Source organism: Hylobates moloch, unplaced genomic scaffold (genome assembly GCF_009828535.3).
Source record: "Hylobates moloch isolate HMO894 unplaced genomic scaffold, HMol_V3 SCAFFOLD_6, whole genome shotgun sequence".
Classification (NCBI taxonomy): domain Eukaryota; kingdom Metazoa; phylum Chordata; class Mammalia; order Primates; family Hylobatidae; genus Hylobates; species Hylobates moloch.
The window spans coordinates 115,587,614-115,612,914 of record NW_026652281.1 but is presented as its reverse complement, the minus strand read 5'-3'; the positions used below and the strand labels follow the sequence as shown (position 1 = coordinate 115,612,914).

Here is a 25,301-nt window from a genome sequence, read left to right as displayed (position 1 = left end):
AATAATCATGTCCTACTTTGCTTTTAATCAGGATTTGGTTGCGTCTTGATCCCGTGGAAATTTAAAATCTTGGCCATCTCTGAGTATTGGTAAGGGAGTCAGAAGATTCCCCAGTGTATACCAGTTTTTGGAGGTGGGAATATTTTCATTGCCAACTTGTGTTAAAGTCAGACTCTAGATTTTCATAGATAGGGCACAGTGAAAAATGTTATTCCTACTTTACCTAGTGATAAAATATTTTTAGGAGAATTGTAATGGGCTTTAAAGACTAAGTGGATGGCGAAATGAATCTATTTGCTGATGTTTTGGGGATACTCTGGTTTTCAGGAGGAAACAACAGGTTTTCAGGCATGGTTATTAGGACAAGATAGTGAGACTTAGTGGTGGAGTAACAGTATTGTTTTGGAAATGAAAAAGCCATTTCCTCCCCTTAGCAGTGTAGAATTCTAGGCATAGGAATCATGGATTGGTTTTTAACAGTAGTTATTAAAATATGCTAGAATAAGAGTGATTTTGAAATTAAGATAATCCTATGTGGTTATCTCTTGATATATGACCCAAATTTAATGTAGCTTGAAAAAGGAACCACCTGCAAAATGGGCTCACTAACTACATCTGAATAAAGGGAAGTATGTTGGCAAAATAATTTATTAAGCACATACTATATTATAGACTGTGCTACAGTACATTATTAAGTCATTTAATCCTCACAAGTATTGCCACCATTTGGTAGACAAGGCACCTTAGGCTAAGAGATAATTTGTCCAAGATGTCACAGCAAAAATGTAGCAGAGTTCAGAACTTAAACCAATGTGCTACACTGGGTGTATTTTATTTTCAGAAAATACAAAACTAGATTTCTTTAAAATGTAGTCTGAGCTATAACAGATTCTATTTTATGTTACACGTGTGTAGAAGAGCATTTATAGAGGCCACATTACTAAAATGGGGAACTTGATAGCATTCTGTTTTGTAACCAGCATCATACTTAATCTTCTGAGTTGAAAGGAGTGTCACACATAAACTTGATTTTTAATTTGGGTAGAACATGCTTATTTCGGATAAGCCTGGTCAAATGTTAGTTTGTATGTGCTAGTAAAACAACCAGTTAATTATTTTGGTAGACATAGGCCCCACTTAAAGTTGATGGTAGTTCTTTCCTGTTCATGATTGCTCCTGGTATATGCTCCACAGTTGGCTTATGAAGGACAAATATGTACATAAACCAATGCTGTGGTTGAGGGTATCTTGAATAAGGAACTAAAACAGGTGAACGTATGTTGGAAAAGGGGAGAATTATTGGTTGTTTTTTCTCTTGGTGTTTTCTGAGCAGGCAAGAGGTGGCCTCAGAAATAGTGTTGGACACCTTATAGTTTTAAAGTAATGTTAATAAAATCATAACTACAGCCTGTCCTAGCTAGGAACAGTGGTGAATGTGACAAAGGAATGGGCAGTGTTAATTTGGGTTAGGTTGTGTCTGTGGGTGTTAAAATGTCTTTTCACTTATCTTCACTAGGAAACCTTATGTGTTTCTTATCTAATGAACATTTGGTCAGATAACCCTCATAACCATAACCATAACCCTTGTTTGAAGGTCAGTGAGCTTGCAAACTTCTGCTGTAGTGTTAGGGCATTTTAAAAGCTGTTTACTTAAAAATAACTTGTTGATATCTTAACTCTAAATAAAATAAAATTAGTTGTTCCTGCCCCCAAATATAACCATTTTTAAAGAATCCCCACTGAATTCCTCACATTATATAGATTTAACAGTTAATGTTTTGGCAAGATCATTGAATAGGTTAATGTTTTAAATCTTAGAGATAATTAATATGAACAGATGGCTTAATTTATGTACTTTGAATAAATTAAGGTATGTTGGCCGGGCGCAGTGGCTCACGCTTGTAATCCCAGCACTTTGGGAGGCCGAGGCGGGCAGATCACGAGGTCAGGAGATCGAGACCACGGTGAAACCCCGTCTCTACTAAAAATACAAAAAAATTAGCCGGGCGTGGTGGCGGGCGCCTGTAGTCCCAGCTACTCGGAGAGGCTGAGGCAGGAGAATGGCGTGAACCTGGGAGACGGAGCTTGCAGTGAGCCGAGATTGCGCCACTGCACTCCAGCCTGGGTGACAGAGTGAGACTCCGTCTCAAAAAAAAAAAAAAAAAAAAAATTTAAGGTATGTTGGATGTGTTTGAGTACCTTCCCCAAGTAAACATTGTTGGTTAATAGAATATTCACCTAAATGGTGGTGGAAATAATGTTCTCAAAGCACTGAATTTCACATTCTTTTTTTTTTTTCCCTCACTATCCTTGAAGGGCTGGTTGTAGCCAAAGTGATACACTGTGGTCTTTGATACAAATACCTGAACCATTTAAAGTTCAGGCTCATAAAGACGACTTTTTTTGTCCTCTATTCTGGCTCTTTCCATGCCTCCCTCCCCCCAAACTGTTTGTTAGACAGATTAAAAGACCACATAAGGACTGGGCACGTTGACTCACACCTGTAATCCCAGCACTTTGGGAGGCCACGGTGGGCGGATCACTTGAGGTCAGGAGTTCAAGACCAGCCTGGCCAACATGGTGAAACCCTGTCTCTACTAAAAATACAAAAATGAGCTGGGTGTGGTGGCTTGAACCTGTAATCCCAGCTACTCGGGAGGCGGAGGCAGGAGAAATGCTTGAACCTTGGAGGCATAGGTTGCAGTGAGCCAAGATCCCGCCACTGCACTCCAGCCTGGGCAACAGAGTGAAACTCTGTCTCAAAAATAATAGGGGCCCAGGCCGGGCGTGCTGGCTCACGCCTGTAATCCCAGCACTTTGGGAGGCCAAGGCAGGTGGATCACCTGAGGTCGGGAGTTCAAGACCAGCCTGACCAGCATGGAGAAACCCTGTCTCTACTAAAAATACAAAATTAGCCAGGCGTGGTGGCGCATTCCTGTAATCTCAGCTACTAGGGAGGCTGAGGCAGTAGAATTGCTTGAACCTGGGAGGTGGAGGTTGCAGTGAGCCGAGATTGCACCATTGCACTCCAGCCTGGGCAACAAGAGTGAAACTCCGTCTCAGAAAAAAAAAAATGATGATAATAATAATAATAATAATAAATAAGGGCCCGGTGCGGTGGGTCATGCCTATAATCCCAGCACTTTGGGAGGCCAAGCTGGGCAGGTCACAAGGTCAGGAAATCAAGACCATCCTGGCTAACACAGTGAAACGCCATCTCTACTAAAAATACTAGCCAGGCATGGTGGCGGGCACCTGTAGTCCCAGCTACTCGGGAGGCTGAGGCAGGAGAAAGGCGTGAACCCGGGAGACGGAGTTTGCCGTGAGCTGAGATTGCGCCACAGCACTCCAGCCTGGGCGACAGAGCAAGATTTCATCTCAAAAAAAAAAAAAATAACAATAATAGTAAATAAAGACCACATGAGAAAAAAGTCAAGAACTAGACTATTTTAAGTTTTGTGAGAAGATGAATATAGAACAAACAACTACAGACCTCTCACTCTTTCCAAATTTTGGTTTCCACATGTCTAACTATGGACATTAATCTTGGATTAGGTGGTAATAATTGAGATAATACGGGTTAAAATACCTAACACCACATTTGCCACATAGAGAGTGCTCTGTAATGTTAGCTCTTTCCTTTTGTATATACATTGATTTTGTAGAGATATCCTAATGGAGAATTGTATTATTAAAAGATCAGGATACAGATGCCACAGATCTGAACTAAGAAAGAGGAGAAATAGATGAGAGAGAAAAGACGTGGTAAAGGGAAGAGGACAGAGTATATATGTTAGAAAGGATGTGGTGGTGGTCCTTAGTTTCCTCCAAGTATGTAGGCTGCCTGCTTCAACTCAGAACTAGTCCTAACAGCCGTCGTATCTGGCATGGTGTTCTATGCACTGTGAACCTAATGAACAATTACTCCCTTTGAATTTCAAGTCTTGACAGACTTCCTATTGTAATAGCAGATATACTTACCCTTCCAGGGAAGGAAGGCTTACTCTGGACATACTGCAAGGTAAGCAAGAGTACATAATTAGAGTATCATTTAAGGCAGAGTGCTGTGTAGGTTATAGGTCTCTCCAATCCTCCACACCAGTTGGACCCTTTCTTCAGAGGGCTTGTTTTCTTTGAACTTGAGATTGAGGGTCGGCCCAGTACAGCACCACCCCCTGTCCTGGGATGGTACTTCATTGTTAAAAAAGTTAGTGTCAGCTTTGCAGCAGGGCTAAATGGTCTTCGATCCTATTTGAAGAGTAGGAAGGAGAAATTTGCCTTCCCACTGCTCGATCTGTTCAACTAAGAGGCTGGACAGTAGAAATTACTTCTCAGTCCAGCTTATTCTCTAGGGATCTCAGAATAGAACCTTCTCCTAGGATACATTCTGTAGGTGTCTTTTAATTCTTCAGCAGCCTGCTATTTTAGTGAGGGGGAGAAGGAATTAGGAAGGTTCAGGCTTTTTTTCTCCAGCAGGTTAGAAATTGAGAGTCTGAGGTTTCTCACTGGGTACTGTTCTCAGAGAGTATGATGAAGCTCCCTCTGATACGGTTTTATCTTATGCCATTTGACACACATCCTTGCCCACTGTCTTTACTCTTCTCACAATCCTTTCAGGTTCAGAGGACTTGACATTTTCAGGTGCCTGACAACTGGTTCTTGTCAGATAACTCTGCATGTTGAGTTTGTACTCTTGTTTTCACATTTTCATTTGTTCTTCTAAGATCTCCTTTAGAAGAATGATCATAGTCAAAATAAAAGGTTCTTTTTGTTTTCCTGCCATGTCTGTGACCTTATAAACTAGATTTTCCTCCAAAATACACATCTGGGTATATGAATATGAAGCCAGAAATGCACTTTTACTATTAACTAGTAAGCTAATGGGCTTCACCAGACATCTGCTGTGAGTTGGGCACTAGACATTTTGGAAGAAATATGTAATAAAATGAAAACATGATGTGCCACACAACCATGGAATGATAATATAAACCATTTTCAACTCCATATTAGTGAGTACAGAATAACACAGTACATGTTGAAGGGGATTTAGTATAAGCAGATGATTAAGGTCTTTTTTTTTTTTTTTTTTTTTTTGATATGGTGCCATCTTGCCCAGGCTGGAGTGCAGTGGTGCCATCTCAGCTCACTGCAACCTCCACCTCGAAGGTTCAAGTGATTCTCCTGCCTCAGCCTCCCGAGTATCTGGGATTACAGGCGCCCACCACCACACCTGGCTAATTTTTGCATTTTTTAGTAGAGACAGAGTTTTGCCATGTTGGCAAAGCTAGTCTCGAACTCCTGACCTCAGGTGATCCGCCCCCCCTCGGCCTTCCAAAGTGCTGGGATTACAGGCGTGAGCCACCGTGCCTGGCCGAAATTCATCTTTTATTTAAAGGAGGTTGCAGTGAGCCAAGATTGTGCCACTGCACTCCACCCTGGGCAACATAGCCAGTCTCTGTCTCAAAAAAAAAAAAGCCAATTATTCATCCACGGGCTTCAGTTTCCCCATCTGCTTCACGGGGGAAATAATGCTTTTTTCTTCTTCTTTGAAAAAGGTAACATTGGCTGGGTGTAGTTGCTCATGCTTGTAATCCCAGTACTTTGGGAGGTCTTGGCAGGTAGATCACTGAGGTAAGGAGTTCGAGACCAGCCTGGCCAACATGGTGAAACGCTGTCTCTACTAAAAATACAAAAATTAGCCAGGTGTGTTGGCGCATGCCTGTAATCCCAGCTACTCGGGAGGCTGAGGCAGGAGAATCGCTTGAACCCAAAAGGTGGAAGTTGCAGTGAGCCAATACCAGCCTGGGCTATAGAGGGAGACTCTGTCTCAAAAAAAAAAAAAAAAAAAAGAAACTAGTTTTCTGAGGATGAGTAGCATACATTTTGACCCCCACTTACAACAGCTCTGGGAGGAAAGCTATTATTGCCATTTCATGGATGAAGAAATTAAAGTACATACAGGGAATAAATAGCTGTCTAATATCACAGCCTTCAGTAAGGGTCATTGGGACCGGGTGCGGTGGCTCATGCTTGTAATCCCAGCACTTTGGGAGGCCGAGGCAGGCGGATCACGAGGTCAGGAGATCGAGACCATGGTGAAACCCCGTCTCTACTAAAAATACAAAAAATTAGCTGGGCGTGGTGGCGGGCGCCAGTAGTCCCAGCAACTCGGAGAGGCTGAGGCAGGAGAATGGCGTGAACCCGGGAGGCGGAGCTTGCAGTGAGCCGAGATTGCGCCACTGCACTCCAGCCTGGGTGACAGAGCGAGACTCCATCTCAAGAAGAAAAAAAAAAGTAAGGGTCAGTGCCAGATTCTGTACTCACTTTTCTCATTTCAAAGCCTGTGGTGCTAATTTGTACAACACTACCTTGCTCTTTGGCAAGTATTTCTTTTGCTGAATAGAGACATCTCCCATTCCCTTCTGAAAGGAAGACTCTTGTCCATGGAGATTTGTAATTTAGTAGAAGGAGCAGGTGTGCTGAGACTCAGGTGCAAAGATTTAAAAGAAAACAGGCATGCTATTTCCACCCTAGGAAGAACTTGGATACTGAACATGTTTATTCTTGATGAGCATCAGTGGAGAGAGAAATAACTTGTTGCAAAATCCCTCCCCAGAAGTTCATTCGTATATTAGAAAGATCTAAGTAGTGAAGTAGTGAATCCCGAACACTGGTTGTGATTGCAGTCTCTTGCTTTGCACTGTTGTAAGAACACTAGAGAAATTTTCCAGCTTCAAAGCTGCTTCCTGGTGGAATATTCCACTGGGTTTTGTGAAGATCTTTTAATTTTTCTTTTTAAGACTAATAATGCCTATCATTGTAGAAAAAGTATACACACTCTACCAGATGTGAACATTTTTGTTTTAGATGACTGAGTAAATCTTTGTTCTCTGGGGGATAAAAAGCTAAAATGAACCTTTGTGAACTTTATTCTGAAAATGTTTGGACATCTGAGTTATTCTGTACCCTAGGGTGGAAGTTGCTGTAATGTCTCAGTAAGTTCTGGTCTTGGTATTTCTCCCATTTGGTAATAGCATCTGACTCTAAGGTCAATTGCGTAAACTAATTTCAGGTAACTTTCCTAGTCCCTTTGAAGGGTAACAGAATCATCCCTCCTAATTTGATAGTCTAACTAAACCTTTTATAAAAGGCAGCCCCATCCACCTCCTAACTTGCCTCATAGATTAGGTAGTAGCAGCGGGAGTGGGGTGGCATTAATGTGAGGATCAACAAAATTAAAATAAGACACTTCATAAGGATTGGTTTTGTTTAGTGCTGGTTTTGTTAAGCTAAACGCCTAATAGTATGATGGTTTGAGCTTTTAGGTGCAGTGAAAGTTGGGGACAGTTAGTCAATTTAAGGCACATTAGTTCCTCTCCAAGGACTGACAATTCGTTGTTGGTTTTTGTTTTGTTTTGTTTTTGAGATGGAGTCTTGCTCTGTCTCCAGGCTGGAGTGCAGTGGTGCGATCTTGGCTCACTGCACCCTCTGCCTCCTGGGTTCAAGCGATTCTTCGGCCTCAGACTCCCGAGTAACTGGGACCACAGGCACGCGCCACCACACCCAGCTAAGTTTTGTATTTTTAGTAGAGACAGGGTTTCACCACGTTGGCCAGGATGGTCTCGATCTCTTGACCTCGTGATCCGCCTGCCTTGGCCTCCCAAAGTGCTGGGATTACAGGTGTGAGCCACTGCGCCCAGCCAGATTTTTTTATTGATATCTTATTTGGTAGTTTAGAATAAATCTCTGGTGTTTGCTTAAAAAAGAGTATATAGAAATGATGGTAGGAATTGGCCATTTATTCATTTTTCAAATGTTTGAGCACCACTATGTGCTAAAATGATTTTTGCCCTCAGGAAGCTTATATACACTTGGGCTGGGCCCAGTGGCTCATGCCTGTAATCCCAGCACTTTGGGAGGCTGAGGTGGGTGGAGAGGTCAGGAGTTCGAGACCGGTCTGGCCAACATGGCGAAACCCTGTCCATACTAAAAATGCAAAAATTAGCCGGGCGTGATGGTCCGTGCCTGTAATCCCAGCTACTTGGGAGGCTGAGGCAGGAGAATTGCTTGAACCCGGGAGGCGAAGGTTGCAGTGAGTCGAAATGGCGCTACTGTACTCCAGCCTGGGTTACAGCAAGACTCCATCTCAAAAAAAAAAAAAGAAGAAGCTTATATACACTTACTGTAAACAGTGTGTTTCATTGTTTGATACTTGGTGGAAGAGAAAAGAGAAGTTGGGTATCAGGTCCCTGTGAAGTGACTGGCCATAGGTTATATCAGAATACTGAACTCATGCCACAAAAGTTTTAGAAAGGAATGAATTTCTGTGGTTCTGCCTTATGATAAATTACAGAGTTTCCAGTGTTCTGGCCATATTATTTTTGGTATAGCTCTTTTGTTCTGTGGAAGATTTCACAAGTCCCGTAATCCTATAAAGGTGACCATCATCTGCTGCAAAAAATCAGCTCATACTTCAGGACTTAACAGGATTCAAACAAGACTTCAACCCCATCTGATATTACCTCTCTCCCCTCTCCATTTCTAGTTGGGCTGTGCTACTTCTTTCCAACTGGTACTACTGGTGGAGGGGAGGCGATAGTAAAGAACTAGAGTTCCATCTCATTACCATTTAGTGATCAGTTACTATCTGCTCTCCAAGGTAGGCACTTGACATATATGATCTTGTAGAATCCTCATGATCTTGTGAAGTAAGTAGAAACAGACCCACAGGGATTTGTGTGGTTTGCCTTTGGTCACACAGCCATTAACTGATAGAGCTGGACGTGAGCCTGAATCTGGGCTCCTCCTATTCTGTTCCCATATTAACCCCATATCAAAAAGACTATCTTAGATTAAAAGTTTAAACTTAGTTTTGCAAATTTGGGAGAAGAAAAATAGAAAACACACAGTGAATAAAACAATGACAGTTTTGGAAATGGAGTAGAAATTGAAGAGGAACTCATTGATTTTCAGGTGGTGATCCATGTAATACTGCTGGCCTAGTGACTTCCCCAGAAATGATCTGGCTGAGACTTTATTTATTTATTTATTTTATTTATTTATTTTTTTGAGGCGGAGTCTCGCTCTGTCGCCCAGGTTTGGAGTGCGGTGGCTCGATCTCGGCTCACTGCAAGCCCCGCCTCCCAGTTCACGCTATTTTCCTGCCTCAGCCTCCCGAGTAGCTGGGACTATAGGTGCCCGCCACCACGCCCGGCTAATTTTTTGGTATTTTTAGTAGAGGTGGGGTTTCACCGTGTTAGCCAGGATGGTCTCAATCTCCTGACCTCGTGATCCGCCCACCTTGGCCTCCCAAAGTGCTGGGATTACAGGCGTGAACCACTGCACCCGGCATCTGGCTGAGATTTAAATTGAGCTTTGTGAGGCAGGCGCAGATGGGAGCTTGAAAAGGGAAGTGGTGAAAAATTTGGTCATCCATAGCCTAGGCACAACCCAGCCATCAAACCCTGGGATGAAAGCTTCTTGGGGAGCATGTACTGTACATCCCAATTAGGGAGTATAGTAGGCAGTGTCTAAAACGTTCCTGGTCCTAACCTGAAAGTAGTTAACGTGACTTACAAGTGATGACTTGGATGGCAGAGTACTTGAGGGGGAGTGAGTGTTCGGGCTGGTAAAAGTTGAGTATCTCTGAGCTGTCACGATTCATTATGGTTGTATTATAGCTAGGTTGTCTTAGGTTTTGGGGGTTTTTTGATTTTTGTTTTTGTGCTGCTATAACAGAATACCACAGATTGGTGTTCTGGTAAGGGCCTGCTCTCTGCTTTTAAGATGGCACCTTGAACGCTGCATCCTTTGTTGGGGAGGAACACTGTTCATCTCATGGCAAGAGAACAAAAGAGAGATGGCCCACTCTTATAAGCACCTCATTTTATCTTTTTTGTGTGCGTGTGTGACTGTAGTTCTCAGGTCTTACACCTTATTTTAAATAGCAACATGAATCTATTCATGAGGGCAGAGCCCTCATAACCTAAACACATCCCATATGCCCCACCTTTCAATACTGTTGCACTGGGGATTAAGTTTCCAACACATGAATTTGGGGGGACACCTTCAAACCATAGCATAGGGTAAACGTAGCAAACGACTGCTCTGGGTTCTTCTTCTTGGGTGGAGGTAAGGTTGTGGAGGCATTGGAATCTTTTGTATTTGAGGCCGGGCACAGTGGCTCACACCTGTAATCCCAATTCTTTGGGAAGCCAAGGCAGACAGATCACTTGAGGTCAAGCGTTCGAGACCAGCCTGGCCAACATGGTGAAACCCCATCTCTACTAAAAATAGCCAGGCATCGTGGCACGTGCCTGTAACCCAAGCTACTTGGGAGGCTGAGGCAGGAGAATCGCTCGAACTGGGGAGGCGGAGGTTGCAATGAGCAGAGATGGCGCCATTGCACTCCAGCCTGGGAGACAGAGCGAGACTCCTTCTCAAAGAGAAGAATCAGCTGGGCACGGTGGCTCACGCCTGTAATCCCAACACTTTGGGAGGCTGAGGTGGGTGGATCATTTGAGATCAGGGGTTCGAGACCAGCCTAGCCAACATGGCAAAACCCCGTCACTACTAAAAATACAACAATTAGCTGGGCGTGGTGGTGGGCGCCTATATCCCAGCTACTTGGGAGGCTGAGGCAGAAGAATCGCTTGAATCCAGGAGGCGGAAGCTGCAGTGAGCCGAGATCACACCACTGCACTCTAGCCTGGGTGGCAGAGAGAGACTCTGTCTCAGAGAAAAAAAAAGAATCTTTCATATTTCAAAATTGAGACTGTCTCACCCAAAATCATCACCACCCTCCCTCTCCCTATTCGGAAACTATTGAGTCAGGATGGAGGAAGAAGGGATCTTTTGTGTCTGAGCATGTATTCTTTTATTTTGCTTTTTTAGAAAGCTCTAAAAGGATTCGGGGCGGGGAGGTATGCAAACTGAAGTGTTCTTGAGCATTGTTGATGATGGTGAACGTTGATTAAGATCTTCGTGGGTCAGGCGGGCACGGTCGCTTGCGCCTATAACCTTAGCTGCTCAGTGAGTCTGAGGTGGGAGGATCGTTTGGGCCCGAGAGTTTGAGACCAGCCTGGGCAACCTTGTGAGATCCTGTCTCGAAAAGAAAAAGAAAAATTAGCTGGGCGTGGTGGCACGTACCTATAGTCCCAGGCTAGGGTGGGAGGATCACTTGAACCCAGGAGTTTCCAGGTTACAGTGAGCTATGATTGTGCCACTGCACTCCAGCCTGGGTGACAGAGCAAGACCCCATCTCTAAAAAAATAAATTATCTTTCTACTGGAGTTTTGTTTGGGATTTATTTGGTTTAGTTCTGTTACAATTCCTTTTTTTCACCTGTTTGATTTTTCAGAAGTTAACCCTCTGGGTGAAGCATTGATGAAAGCTTTGGTAAGCCAAAGTGCCCCTAAAACCAATGAGAACAAGAAGGGATCTGAGTGCAGAGGCCCTTGGGAGCTTTGAGGGATACATTGCTGTATGTTGTCTCTTGTTTTGCCCAGTTTTTACAACCTGCATGTGACTCATTGCTGTACCCCATGATTCACTAGTTCTCTGATTTCGGAAGAGGAGTATAGGGACAGTAGAAAAACGAAGGAAAACTATTATAGTTAAAGAAGGTTGTAGATCGCCTGTGTAGCCAGCATCTCCTTAGTGAGAGCTTTATTTTTCATTCTCCCCTGAAGGGTGATCACTTTAAAAGACATGGAAGTATTCAACTTAATTTTATTTTGGGGGTTTACACAAACTGGTCTAACAACTTTGATTGGCTTGCAGGAGTGAGGGTAAATGAACGTTTATCTCGTTTGGAAACTTTACTGGAAAAACGTTAATCTGCTTGTTGTTTTTTTGTTGTTGTTTGTTTGGTTTTGGTTTTTGTTGGGTTGTTTTTGTTTTTGTTTTTGTTTTTTTTGAGATGGAGTCTCGCTGTGTGACCCAGGCTGGAGTGCAATGGCGGGATCTTGGCTCACTACAACCTCTGCCTCCTGGGCTCAAGCCGATTCTCCTGCCTCAGCCTCCCAAGTAGCTGGGATTACATGCGTGCACTACCACGCCCAGCTAGTTTTTGTATTTTTAGTAGAGATGGGGTTTCCTCATGTTGGCCAGGCTGGTCTCGAACTCCTGACCACAGGTGATCCACCCGCCTCGGCTTCCCAAAGTCCTGGGATTACAGACATGAGCCACTGTGCCCGGCCCAGTCTGCTTGTATTAAACCTAACATACAAAACATCAGAAGTTATTAAAGTACCCTTTAAATTTTTAAAGTGAACGCCATCCATTTAATAATCTGCATTTCCCCTCCCTAGTCAGGTGTCTTATTTTAAAGGTAAATTCAGAAACTTAATGTTTCCCCCACAGAAGGTAGGGGGAGGGGGCATGCAGGGAAACTAGTGAAAGGTAATTTTTTGCACCTAATTCAAAAGGAATAAGAAGCTAAGACCAACTTTCAAGTTTTGTTTCATTTATCAACTTTGTAGAAGTCTACCAAACAAAAAACAATTCTTAGGCAAGCTACACTTTTGAGCCATTTTTTAAAGTGGAATCCTATAACAAGATTACATTCTTAGGTGTATTTGCTCCTTGGTCCTCTGGAATGTTACATGGATATGGAATGTAAGGTTGCCCAACTGGTCTATACAGTAGGGTTGCTTAATGAATGTTTATCTTCTTAAACTATCAGCAGTGGAAAGTAAGTAGCTGCTTATCTTAAGGGCATTGCTTTGCCCTCCACATCATTATCTTATTTGAAGTGTTGCTGTAAGGCATTTTGAGTTCTCTCAGTTAATTTGTCCCAAATTTCTCCCCTCTTTAGCCTTAAACTTTCCAAATCTTTGGGGTTTGTTGCCTGTTCTTCCTCAGCTCTGAGCCTTCACCTCTGCTATCCGTTTTCATTCCATTCCCTGCCGACGGCATCTTAGGAAACTGTTCCCTGTAAGTCAGAGCATGTCAGCTTTTTAAAAAACCAACCCTTGTAAGAAAGAACTTGCAGCCGGGCATGGTGGCTCATGCCTGTAATCCTAGCACTTTGGGAGGCTGAGGTGGGCGGATCACCTGAGGTCGGGAGTTCGAGACTAGCCTGACCAACATAGAGAAACCCCATCTCTACTAAAAATACAAAATTAGCCAGGCGTAGGGGCACACACCTAAAACCCCGGCTACTCAGGAGGCTGAGTCAGGAGAATTGCTTGAACCCGGGAGGCGGAGGTTGCAGTGAGGCGACATCGCACTACTGCACTCCTGCCTGGGAAACAAAAGGGAAACGCCGTCTCAAAAAAAAAAAGAAAAGAAAGAACTTCCTACAAACCCCTAGGGTTATAGGCCCCTTGAGAATTGGCTTACCAAGCATAAGCCAGTAAAATTGATACTCAAGGGTTTTCCCCATCTTTTATCTCTTCGTATTCTCCCTGTGCATGAGTGGACCCCTGTGTCAGGTAGGTGGCACCTACAATCTAGATTGTGATGGAAATTCTGTTTAGTTTCCCAGTGTTTCCAGCCTCTCCCAAAGCAAATGTCTTTTCTCTCCATTGGCCTGTATGTAGAGTTTGACATAACTCCAGAAGGAATTATCAAAAAAGTTTTTTGGAAATTACAGTTTAGAAGCCTAGCAAGTGTTTATGATGATAACTGAAGCAGTGTATCATAAATTTCCTTGATTCCGTGGTTTGGCCAGAATACTTGCTCCCCTATCCAAGGGGTGGCAGCAGAGCACACACCATACTCTCCTGTGTACTGTCTTTGATTAGCTTGTAATTTATTGGGGAAAATAGCACAAAAGTTTATGAACCAGCCTTCAAGGTAGACACCCAAACAGAATTCTGATTTTTGGAGATGTAACTTTGGCTGCCAATCTGAGAGTAGCTATTTTTGATAGTGGGAGGACTGGACAGCCAGCTCATCTACTTAGAAAGAAAACTGTTTTCTGGGCCGGATGCGGTGGCTCACACCCGTAATCCTAGCACTTTGGGAGGCCAAGGCAGGTGGATCATGAGCTCAGGAGTTCCAGACCAGCCTGACTAACATGGTGAAACCACATCTCTACTAAAAATACAAAAATTAGAAGGCCGGGCATGGTGGCTCACGCCTGTAATCCCAGTACTTTGGTAGGCTGAGGTGGGCGGATCACAAGGTCAGGAGATCGAGACCATCCTGGCTAACATGGTGAAACCCTGTCTCTACTAAAAATACAAAAAATTAGCTGGGTGTGGTTGCATGCGCCTGTAGTCTCAGCTTCTCGGGAGGCTGAGGCAGAAGAATCGCTTGAACCCAGGAGGCAGAGCTTGCAGTGAGCTGAGATCGCACCACTGCACTCCAGCCTGGGCAACAGAGCGAGACTCTGTCTCAAAAAAAAACAATAGCTGGTGGGCATGATGGTGCATGCCTGTAATCCCAGCTACTCCAGAGGCTGAGGCAGGAGAATTGCCTAAACCTGGGAGGCGGAGGTTGCAGTGAGCCAAGATCGTGCCATCGTACTCCAGCCTGAGCAACAGAGCAAGACTCCATCCTGGGGGTCAGGGGGTAGGGGGGAAGAAAACCATTTTCTGCCTGGAAAACTTGTGGAATTAACCACTAGGAGAAAACTTCCAGGGCAAGAGGTCCTGTTATGAGATCCCTTCCCAATGCAAATACCGAAGACACCATAGTACACATTTACGAAATTTTGCTTTATGAACATAAGCTTTCTAGGACCCAATTTGAGATATTTTCATATTTTAAACACCTGTAGTTAAAAGCTAATGTAGGGGTTTATTTTTGTTCCCCTCACAGTGCTGCTTCTCTTCTTACTAGTCACTTAACACGTAAGCCCATTTAATTTGATTCTGTAACCAGCTTTCTAATTTCTTTTTCTTGCCAGCTTCCACTGGACTCTGGGTGGGTGAGATTCTATTAAAGCTGGCATATTGGGCTACTGTGAGATTATGGACTCTCAGTAATTAGGGGAAAGTTTAGATGGTTCTGGCAGTCTAACTACAATATTAAACTTGTTATAATACCCTTTAAGGGTATAGATCCAAAATCTATAAGGATCTCAGGAAGTAACTTTCTTACGGTCTCGTGAAATATCAGATAGAAACAGTTTATAAAGTGATACCACATTTCTTTTTTTTTTTTTTTAAACGGAATCTCGCTCTATTGCCCAGACTGAAATGAGTGGCATGATCTCTGCTCACTGCAACCTCTGTCTCCCAAGTTCAAGCGATTCTCCTGCCTCAGCCTTCAAAGTAGCTGGAATTACAGGCCTGTGCCACCACACCCAGCTAATTTTTATATTTTTAGTAGAGATGGGGTTTCACCATGTTGGCCAGGCTGGTCTCGAACTCCTGACCTCAGGTGATCCACCCGCCTCAGCCTCCCACAGTGCTGGGATTACAGGTATGAGCTTCCATGCCTGGCCAGGTGATACTACATTTTTTAGTGTGCTTTGGTTCATATCAGATCAGCCTTCGCCTTCAAGATGTAAGTCAGCTCAATTTATACTGATAGCTCTTGTACCAAAGCCAGCCTTTAGATCAGGTCAGGGCAGATTTGAGACTTCTAGTTTCCTATATGTTGTAGATTTGATTCTGTTTATACTGCTGCTTGTTCTCCTTATAAAATTATTAATAAGCCAGGCACGGTGGCTCACGCCTGTAATCCCAGCACTTCGGGAGGCTGAGGCAGGCGGATCACGAGGTCAGGAGTTCAAGAGTAGCCTGGCCAATATAGTGAAACCCCATCTCTACTAAAAATACAAAAATTAGCCAGGCGTGGTGGCGCACACCTGTAGTCCCAGCTACTTGAGAGGCTGAGGCAGGAGAATCGCTTGAACCCAGGAGGTGGAGGCTGCAGCAAGCCAAGATTGCCCCACTGCACTCCAGCCTGGGTGACAGTGTGAGACTTCATCTCAAAAAAAAAAAAAAAAAATTATTAATAGCTGGTTTTCTTAACATGATAAAATTAGAATTTATTGATAATTTAGTAAAAACACAAATTAATACTTTCAGGAAAACATGCTTTGGCTTTTATGGGGGAAACTGTCAGGTTGAGACCAAGAGACATTAAAAGAAATATCCTGGGTCCTATTATTTCTAGTCATGATGAATGTATTTTGTATACCATCTTCATATAATTAACTTCCAAAAATGTAAAAAAAAAAAAAAAAAAAAAAAAGGAAAGGAAGGAAGAAAAGAAAGAAAGAAATATCCTGGCCGGGGGCACGGTGGCTCATGCCTGTAATCCCAGCACTTTGGGAGGCCGAGGCAGGCGGATCACAAGGTCAGGAGATCAAGACCATCCTGCCCAACTTGGTGAAACCCCATCTCTACTAAAAATACAAAAATTAGCCGGGTGTGGTGGCGTGTGCCTGTAGTCCCAGCTACTGGGGAGGCTGAGGCAGGAGAATTGCTTGAACCCAGGAGGCGGAGGTTACAGTGAGCCGAGATCGCGCCACTACACTGCAGCCTGGTGACAGAGCGAGACTCCGTCTCAAAAAAAAAAAAGGAAAGAAACCTGTTATGTACTGTCTGTATCATTTCCATATATATATATAAAATATATGTATATACTATCTATCTATCTATATATATATGTATATGTACTTTTTTTAAGAGACACAGTTTCACTCTGGTTTCCAGGCTGAAGTGCAGTGGTGTGATCACGGCTCACTGCAGCCCCAACCTCTAGGGCTTAGGTAATTCTCCCACCTCAGTCTCCCAAGTAGCTGAGATTACAGGCACATACCACCACACTTGCCTAATTTTTGTAGAGACAGGTCCCACTATATTTTTCTGGTTTTGGTTTGTTGTTTTGTGACAGTCTCGCTCTGTCACCCAGTCTGGAGTGTAGTGGCACGATTTGGGCTCACTGCAACCTCCATCTCCCAGGTTCAAGCGATTCTTATGCCTCAGACTCCCAAGTAGCTGGAATTACAGGCGTGTGCCACCATGCCCAACTTTTTTTTTTTTTTTTTTTTTGAGACAGTCTCACTCTGTCACCCAAGCTGGAGTGCAGTGGCACAATCTCGGCTCACTGCAGTGCAACCTCTGCCTCCCAGGTTCAAGCAATTTTCATGCCTCAGCCTCCAGAGTAGCTGGAATTACAGGCATGAGCCACCACGCCTAGCACGCCCAGCAACTTTTTGTATTTTTAGTAGAGATGAGGTTTCACCATAGTGGCTAGGCTGGTCTTGAACTCCTGGCCTCAAGTGATCTGCCTGACTCGGCCTCCCAGAGTGCTGGGATTGCAGGTGTGAGCCACCACGCCCAGCCAGGGTCTCACTGCATTGCACAGGCTGGTCTCAAAACTCCTAGGCGCAAGCAGTTCTCCTGCCTCAAGCCTCCCAAAGTGCTGGGATTACCAGTGTGAGCCACCTCGCCCAGCCTTTCCCCTTTAAAGTGCATTATTTCACTGTTTTCCCAGAGTTGTGCAACCACTAATTTTAAAATATTTTCCTTAAAAAAAGAAAAACAGTATTTCCATCAACCTAAAAATCCCTGTACCCTTTAACAATCACTCTGCATTCCTCCCTCTCCTCAGCCCCTGGCAACCACTAATCTACCTTTGTCTCTCTGGAATGCCTGTTGTGAACATTTTGTGTAAATGGAACTATACAATATATGGTGGTTTTTTTGTTTTGAGACAGAGTCTCACTCTGTTGTCAGGCTGGAGTGCAGTGGTGCTGTCTCGGCTCACCCACCTCCCGGGTTCAAGCGATTCTCCTGCCTCAGCCTCCCTAGTAGCTGGGACTACAGGTACACACCACCATGCCCAGCTAATTTTTTTTTTTTCCTTGAGACGGAGTCTAGCTCTGTCATCCAGGCTGCAGTGCAGTGGCTCGATCTCGGCTCATTGCAACCTCTGCCTCCCAGGTTCAAGCGATTCTCCTGCCTCACCCTCCTGAGTAGCTGGGATTACAGGCACACGCCACTACGCCTGGCTAATTTTTGTATTTTTAGTAGAGACGGGGTTTCACCATGTTGGTCAGGATGGTCTCGATCTCTTGACCGTCGTGATCCACCCACCTTGGCCCCCCGAAATGCTGGGATTACAGGCATGAGCCACTGTGCCCTGTCTACAATGTGTGTTCTTTTGTGACAGTTTTTACTTGATGTAGTGTAAGTTTTTTTCTGTTTTTTGTTTGTTCGTTTGTTTTGAGACGGAGTCTTGCTCTTTCGCCCCGATGGACTGCAGTGGCGCTATCTCGGCTCGCTGCAAGCTCCACCTCCCGGGTTCACACCATTCTCCTGCCTCAGCCTCCTGAGTAGCTGAGACTACAGGGGCCTGCCACTGCGCCCGGCTAATTTTTTGTATTTTTAATAGAGACGGGGTTTCACCATGTTAGCCAGGATGGTCTCGATCTCCTGACCTTGTGATCCGCCTGCCTCGGCCTCCCAAAGTGCTGGGATTACAGGCATGAGCCACCGTGCCAGGCCTAAAGCACAAATTTTTTTGTGTTAACATACTTTGTCAGTTCTCTTGGGTATCTAAGAGTAGAGTGGTTGGGTCATATGGTAACTCTGTGTTTAAACTCCTAAGGACTGTTAACATTCCCAGCAGCATTGAATCAAGATTTCGATTTCTTCACATGCTATGTCTTTGTAGAAATGTCTCCTTACACCCTTTGCCCAGTTTTTATTTGGGTTTTTTGTTGATGAATTATGAGTTTTTACATATTCTTTATATTCTTTACATAAATCTTAAGAGATAATATGATTTGCATGTATTTTCTCCCATTCTGTGTGTCTTTTTACTTTCCTAATGCTATCCTTTGAAGTCCAAAGGTCGGTTTTTTTTCTTTTTGTTTTTTTTTTTTTGAGAATGAAAGCAAGTTGATTAGAGAAGTAAAAAAAACAAGACAATGGCTACTCTATAGAGCAGCCTAAAAGTTTTTAATTTTGAAGGCCGGGCGCAGTGGCTCATGCTTGTAATCCCAGCACTTTGGGAGGCCAAGGCGGGCGGATCACGAGGTCAAGAGATCGAGACCACGGTGAAACTCTGTCTCTACTAAAAATACAAAAAATTAGCCGGGCGTGGTGGCGGGCGCCTGTAGTCCCAGCTACTCGGAGAGGCTGAGGCAGGAGAATGGTGTGAACCTAGGAGGCGGAGCTTGCAGTGAGCCGAGATTTGAGCCACTGCACTCCAGCCTGGGTGAAAAAGCAAGACTCCGTCTCAAAAAAAAAAAAAAAAAAAAAAGTTTTTAATTTTGAAATCCACTTGATGTAGATCATTTAATATTTTAAATAGTCGTTTATCCATGTTATGTCTAAACTAAGAAAAATCAGGATGAGAAAAGAAATGAAACTTACAGGAATCCTTTTTGAAAAGGAATCACCTAGAATGAACTCCCCAGGTGATTTTCATCTGCAAAAAATTGAGAACTACTGTTTTGGGGAAGTGCGTGCTCTAAAAAATTTTAACTTATAGGCTGGGCGCTGTGGCTCACGCCTGTGATCCCAGCACTTTGGGAGGCTGAGGCAGGTGGATCACCTGAGGCCAGGAGTTCAAGACCAGCCTGGCCAACATGGTGAAACCCAGTCTCTACTAAAAATACAAAGAAAATTAACTGGGCCTGGTGGCACACGCCTGTAATCCCAGCTACTTGGGAGGCGGAGGCAGGAGAATCGCTTGAACCTAGGAGGCTGAGGTTGCAGTGAACTGAGATGGTGCCACTGCACTCCAGCCTGGGCAACAAGAGCGAGACTCTGTCTCAAAAAAAAAAAAAAAATTTAAGTTATAATTGGACTAAGTAGTTGATCTTTAAGAATTTTTTTCTCATGGTAAAAAATACATAACATGAAGTTTACCATCTTAACCATTTACAAGTGTATAGTTCAGCAGTATTAAGTACATTCACACTGTTGTACAGCCAGTCTCTAGGACTTTTCATCTTGTAAAACTAAAACAACTATTAAACAACTGCCTAGTTCCACCTTACTCCAGTTGCTGGCAACTGCAATTCTACTCTCTGTCTCTATGAACTTTAATACTCTAGGTTACCTCATGTAAGTGGAATCATACAGTATTTGTCCTTTTCCGTCTGGCTTGTTTTTCTTAGCATAATGTGTTCAAGGTTCATCCATTTTGTGTGTCAGAATTTCCTTCCTTTAAGACTGAATAATATTTCATTGTGCACACACACCGCATTTTTTTGTTTGTTCATCCACCAGTGGATGTTTGGGTTGCTTCCACCTCTTGGCTATTGTGAATAATGCTGCTGTGAACATTGGTGTGCAAGTACCTGCTCTCACTCTTGGGTATATAATTGGAAGTGAAATGGCTAGATCATATGGTAATTAGGTGTTATAATTTTTTTTTTTTTTATTGGAGGAGCTACCACACTTATCCCAGATGGCTGTACCATTTTATATTCCCACTGGCAATGCACAAGGATTCCAGTTTCTCCACATCCTCACCAACACTTTGTTTTCTTCCTTCCTTCTTTTTTGAGACAGTCTTATGCTGTTGCCCAGGCTGGAGTGCAGTGGCAAATCATAGCTCACTGTAGTTTCTAACTCCTGGGCTTGAGTAATATTCCTGCCTCAGCCTCCTGGATAGCCTAGGGCTACAGGCCTGCATCACGTGACACTCAGCTAATTATTTATTTTTTGTACAGTTGGGAGTCTCATTATGTTGCCCAGGCTGTTCTCAAACTCCTAGACTCAAGTGATCCTCCTATCTTAGCCTCCCAAAGTGCTGGGATTACAGGTGTGAGCCACTATGTTTGCTTTGCATAGAAGTAGGAATTTTCCAATGAGGTATTTCTTGACTGGTAGTGATGATAAGTGTCTTTGGAAGTTGTAGATAAAAAAGATATGTTACTGGCATTGGTGTTGAAATTTAAAGGGGGCTTAAAAATGGGTTGGTAACTGCTCAGAAGGGACCTCCCATGTGGCAGGGCCTTGATGGTGTCTTCCATAGGTCAGATTTTGGTCCCGTTTTTTAGTTCTAAAAACTTGAATTTGGTTGGGCACCCAGAATTTATCAGGCTGTCAGTCATTCCTCTTTTTAATCAAACTCAAATGCAATTAATATGTTGCCATTTAAAGAGAATGAATTTGTGAGAGAGAGATTTTTTTTTTTTTTTCTCGAGACTAAGTCTAGCTCTGTCGCCCAGGCTGGAGTGCAGTGGCACGATCTCAGCTCACTGCAACCTCCGCCTCCCAGGTTCAAGTGATTCTTGTGCCTCAGCCTCCTGAATAGCTGGGATTACAGGCACCTGCCACCATGCCCAGCGAATTTTTGTATTTTTTTTTTTTTTAGTAGAGACGGGGTTTTACTCTGCTGGCCAGGCTGGCCTCGAACTCCTGACCTTGTGATCCGCCCGCCTTGGCCTCCCAAAGTGCTGGGATTACAAACGTGAGCTACCGCACCCGGCTGAGAGAGAGATATAACTGGGACATTTCTGTGACTTCCAGAGTTCTCCTTTCCCATCATTAGGGTGCTAAATTCGTGATTACAAAATATGCCTAGACTTTGGAAAGACTCATTGCATCATCCTGTCATGGCATCTCCCACTCAACCACCACATTTGAAGGCTCTCTCATGGACAGATTCACTACCAAATTCCAGCCTGTTGACACTCCTTATTTATCATAGATAGCTTCTTTCTTTACCCTTAGGAAATGAGGTGTTTCTCAAGTATCTCTCCAAGTGTATTCTTTACGTAACTTATCTCACTGTTCAATCAAATTGAGCACTAGATTCTGAACACTGTTCCTAACTCTGTGTATACGTTCATAAACAAGACTAATATAGTCCCTACATTACTCCTTTGAGAGTGACCTGTTTCCATAACTTAGGGGGCATCTCCCTGTAGCTTGCTTTTACCAGAGAGAAACATGAGTTTACTTACGTGATATTTAAACCCCTAATGAGTTATTCTTTCTTCCACAGCAATGGCACCAGCATGATATCATTGATCATTCCTCCCAAAGACCAGATTTCACGAGTGGCAAAAATGTTAGCGGATGAGTTTGGAACTGCATCTAACATTAAGTCACGAGTAAACCGCCTTTCAGTCCTGGGAGCCATTACATCTGTACAACAAAGACTCAAACTTTATAACAAAGGTAATCTGGAGTTTGCTGCTTTTTCTTCTCTACACATCTTGGTTATGTTTTATACTGTGATCCTGCTATGGTGCTTTGTTCACTAATGTTTCCTTAAGTCAGCCGTCATCAGTGTCTCTATGGCCTTGGTGGTTAGCTTGTTTGTTTTGTTTTGTTTTTTGTTTATTGAAAGTTAAGTAGGCCAGGCACAGTGGCTCATGCCAGTAATCCCAGCACTTTGGGAAGCTGAGGCAGGTGGATCACTTGAGGTCAGGAGTTCGAGACCAGCCTGGACAACATGGTGAAACCCTGTCTCTACAAAAAATACAAAAGTTAGCCAGGCCTGGTGGCACACACCTATAGTCACATCTACTCTGGAGGCTGAGGCGGGAGAATCGACTGGACCCGGGAGGTGGGAGTTGCAGTGAGCCACTATCTCGCCACTGCACACTAGCCTGAGTGACAGAGTGAGACGTTGTCTCAATTTTTTTTTTTTTTTTTTTGGGATGAGACAGTCTCGCTCTGTCACCCAGAGGCTGAAGTGCAGTAATCTGATCTCAGCTCACCACAAGCCTCCCAGGCTGAAGTGATTCTTCCACCTCAGCCTCTCGAGTAGCTGTGATTACAGGTGCCTGCCACCACGCCTGGCTACTTTTTGTATTTTTTGTAGAGACGGGGTTTCACCATGTTGGCCAGGTTGGTCTTGAATTCCTGATGTCAGGTGATCCGCCCACCTCAGCCTCCCAGAGTGCTGGGATTACAGGCGTGAGCCACCACCGCGTCCAGCCTATTTAAAGAATAAATCCTACTGAAACGTCTCAGAAGAAGTTTTAAAATTAGGGAGGGAGTTCTGCCTGAGAGATTTCAAGCTTTTTCTGCTTTATTTAAATTATGACTTAAAGGGTCAGGCAGGGAAAGTAGGCTATGGGAACATTTTCTATTAATTGACGAAAAACTAGATATGAGGTAAAGTAGAAAAATTGTTTGTGTTCTTTGCAGTACCTCCAAATGGTCTGGTTGTATACTGTGGAACAATTGTAACAGAAGAAGGAAAGGAAAAGAAAGTCAACATTGACTTTGAACCTTTCAAACCAATTAATACGTCATTGTATTTGTGTGACAACAAATTCCATACAGAGGTAAGAAGTCAAACCCAGAACATTTTCATCACTCCAGAATTCTTTCCCCGTACCCATTAGCAGTCAGTCCCCCATCCCTCCCACTTACCTCTCTCATTCTAGGCAACCACTATATTTTCTTTCCATAGATATGCTTGTGCTGGACTTATTATTTTTTTTTTTTTAGGCGGAGTCTCGCTCTGTCGCCCAGGCTGGAGTGCAGTGGCATGATCTCGGCTCACTGCAAGCTCTGCCTCCCAGATTCAAGGGATTCTCCTGTCTCAGCCTCCTGAGTAGCTGGGATTGCAGGCACATGCCACCACACCCAGCTAATTTTTTTGTATTTTTAGTAGAGACGGGGTTTAACCACATTGGTCAGGCTGGTCTCAGACTTCTTCTGATCTCGTGATCTGCCCGCCTCAGCCTCCCAAAGTACTAGGATTACAGGCATGAGCCACCCCACCCAGCCTGGACATTTTATATAATGGAATCATACAGTTTGTGGCCTTTTGTGACTGGCTTCTTTTACTTTATACTTTTAAGGTTCCATGTGGTAGCATTCATCAGTACACTCCATCCCTTTTTATTACCAAGTAGTATTCCATTGTATACATATATGCCATATTTCATATTCTATATGTCTTTTCATCAGTTTTACATTTGGGTGGTTTGCACTGTTTGGCTGTTATGAATAATGCTGCTGTGAACATTCATGGACAAGTTTCTGTGTGACCATACATTTTCATGTTTCTTAGATTTGTGGAATTGTGTAGGTTATATAGTAATTATGTTTAACTTTTTAAGAAGTTGCTAGACTGTTTTCCAAACAGTTGTACCATTTTACAAAGCTTTTTTCAAAAAGTAAGGCAATTTACATTTATTATGACACTAGTCATTCAGCATGTTTTGAGACAGTCTCACACTGTCACCCAGGCTGGAGTGCAGTGGTGCAATCTTGGCCCACTGCAACCTCCATCTCCATGGTTCAAGTGATTTTTGTGCCTCAAGCCTCCTGAATAGCTGAGATTACAGGTGTGCACCACCATGCCTGGCCAATGTTTTGTATTTTTTTAGTAGAGACAGAGTTTTGCCATGTTGGCCAGGCTTGTCCCAAACTCTTGGCCTCAAGTGATCTGCTCGCTTCAGCCTCCCAAAGTGTGTGTGTGTGTGTGTGTGTGTGTGTGTGTGTGTGTGTATGTGTAATTTTTGTGGGTACATAGTAGGTGTATATGGGGTACATGAGATGTTTTGATACAGGCATGCAATGTGAGCTATCACACTATGGAAAATAGGGTACCCATTTCCTCAAGCGTATATCCATTGTGTTACAAGCAATCCAGTTATACTCTTTGAGTTATTGCACTCAGTTTTCACATAACAAATTGTAAAATTTTTAGTAGCAGAACTTAAGAACTCATTTTCCCCTCTTTCCCCATGAAACTTTTGAGTGACAAAGCTGCCATAAGATGAACTTGAACGGTGGAAAGGAAACCTTATTAGAGTGACCTAAATCAGTCAACAGTAGAACAATCAAGAATTCACAGCTGGCTCCTAGTTCATTCTCTTGCCTTTCATCAACCTAGGGAAAAACCTCTACAGTGGAATTAGAACTGACATTTGTCGACAGTTTACAGTGGATGATTTTTGCTAACTTGATGGGAAGTCCATTTATAGTTGGATCTTGGTCGACTGCATAGACAATCCAGACTGTTTTTCTCTTCACTACCACACTCTACTTACAGCAGAGGGTTTTTCGGGGAGCCTCTCAGCCACTGAAACCACTTACCTGTATCTGGTTGGATGAAAGCCGATTTTGAATCTTGCTGATTTAAACGGTGCCAGGTACCCATGTTATCTGGCTTTTGCTCACTTACTGAGTTAGCCTTGTTGGCTTTTTTCCAAACCTTAACTCCTTTTCTGAGATACTGTTTAATCTTGCTAACTTTGTACATTTTAGCTTTAACTGAGAGGGTTATATCCTGTTTATCAGGGTAATTATATATTCTAATAAGGGATATGCCTATTCCCTGATAAGCAGATTAATTAAAAACTTCAATCTACCTAACAGGTCATTTTGATAAGGCTATATTATTAACATGCAATATTCATATTCATGTCTTTTTTTTTTTTTCTTTTTCTTTTTTCTGAGATTGAG

General features: G+C 43.4%; 1 protein-coding gene across 1 annotated transcript in view; it reads left to right on the top strand.

The window, feature by feature from the left end:
• ETF1 (eukaryotic translation termination factor 1) overlaps window positions 1-25,301 on the top strand; it is a 35,740-nt gene that overhangs the window by 2,550 nt on the left and 7,889 nt on the right. The window contains exons 3-4 of the mRNA XM_032158014.2: window positions 21,874-22,049; window positions 23,028-23,167. Coding sequence (XP_032013905.1) covers window positions 21,874-22,049; window positions 23,028-23,167 — 316 coding nt within the window. The remainder of the gene's footprint in view (window positions 1-21,873; window positions 22,050-23,027; window positions 23,168-25,301) is intronic.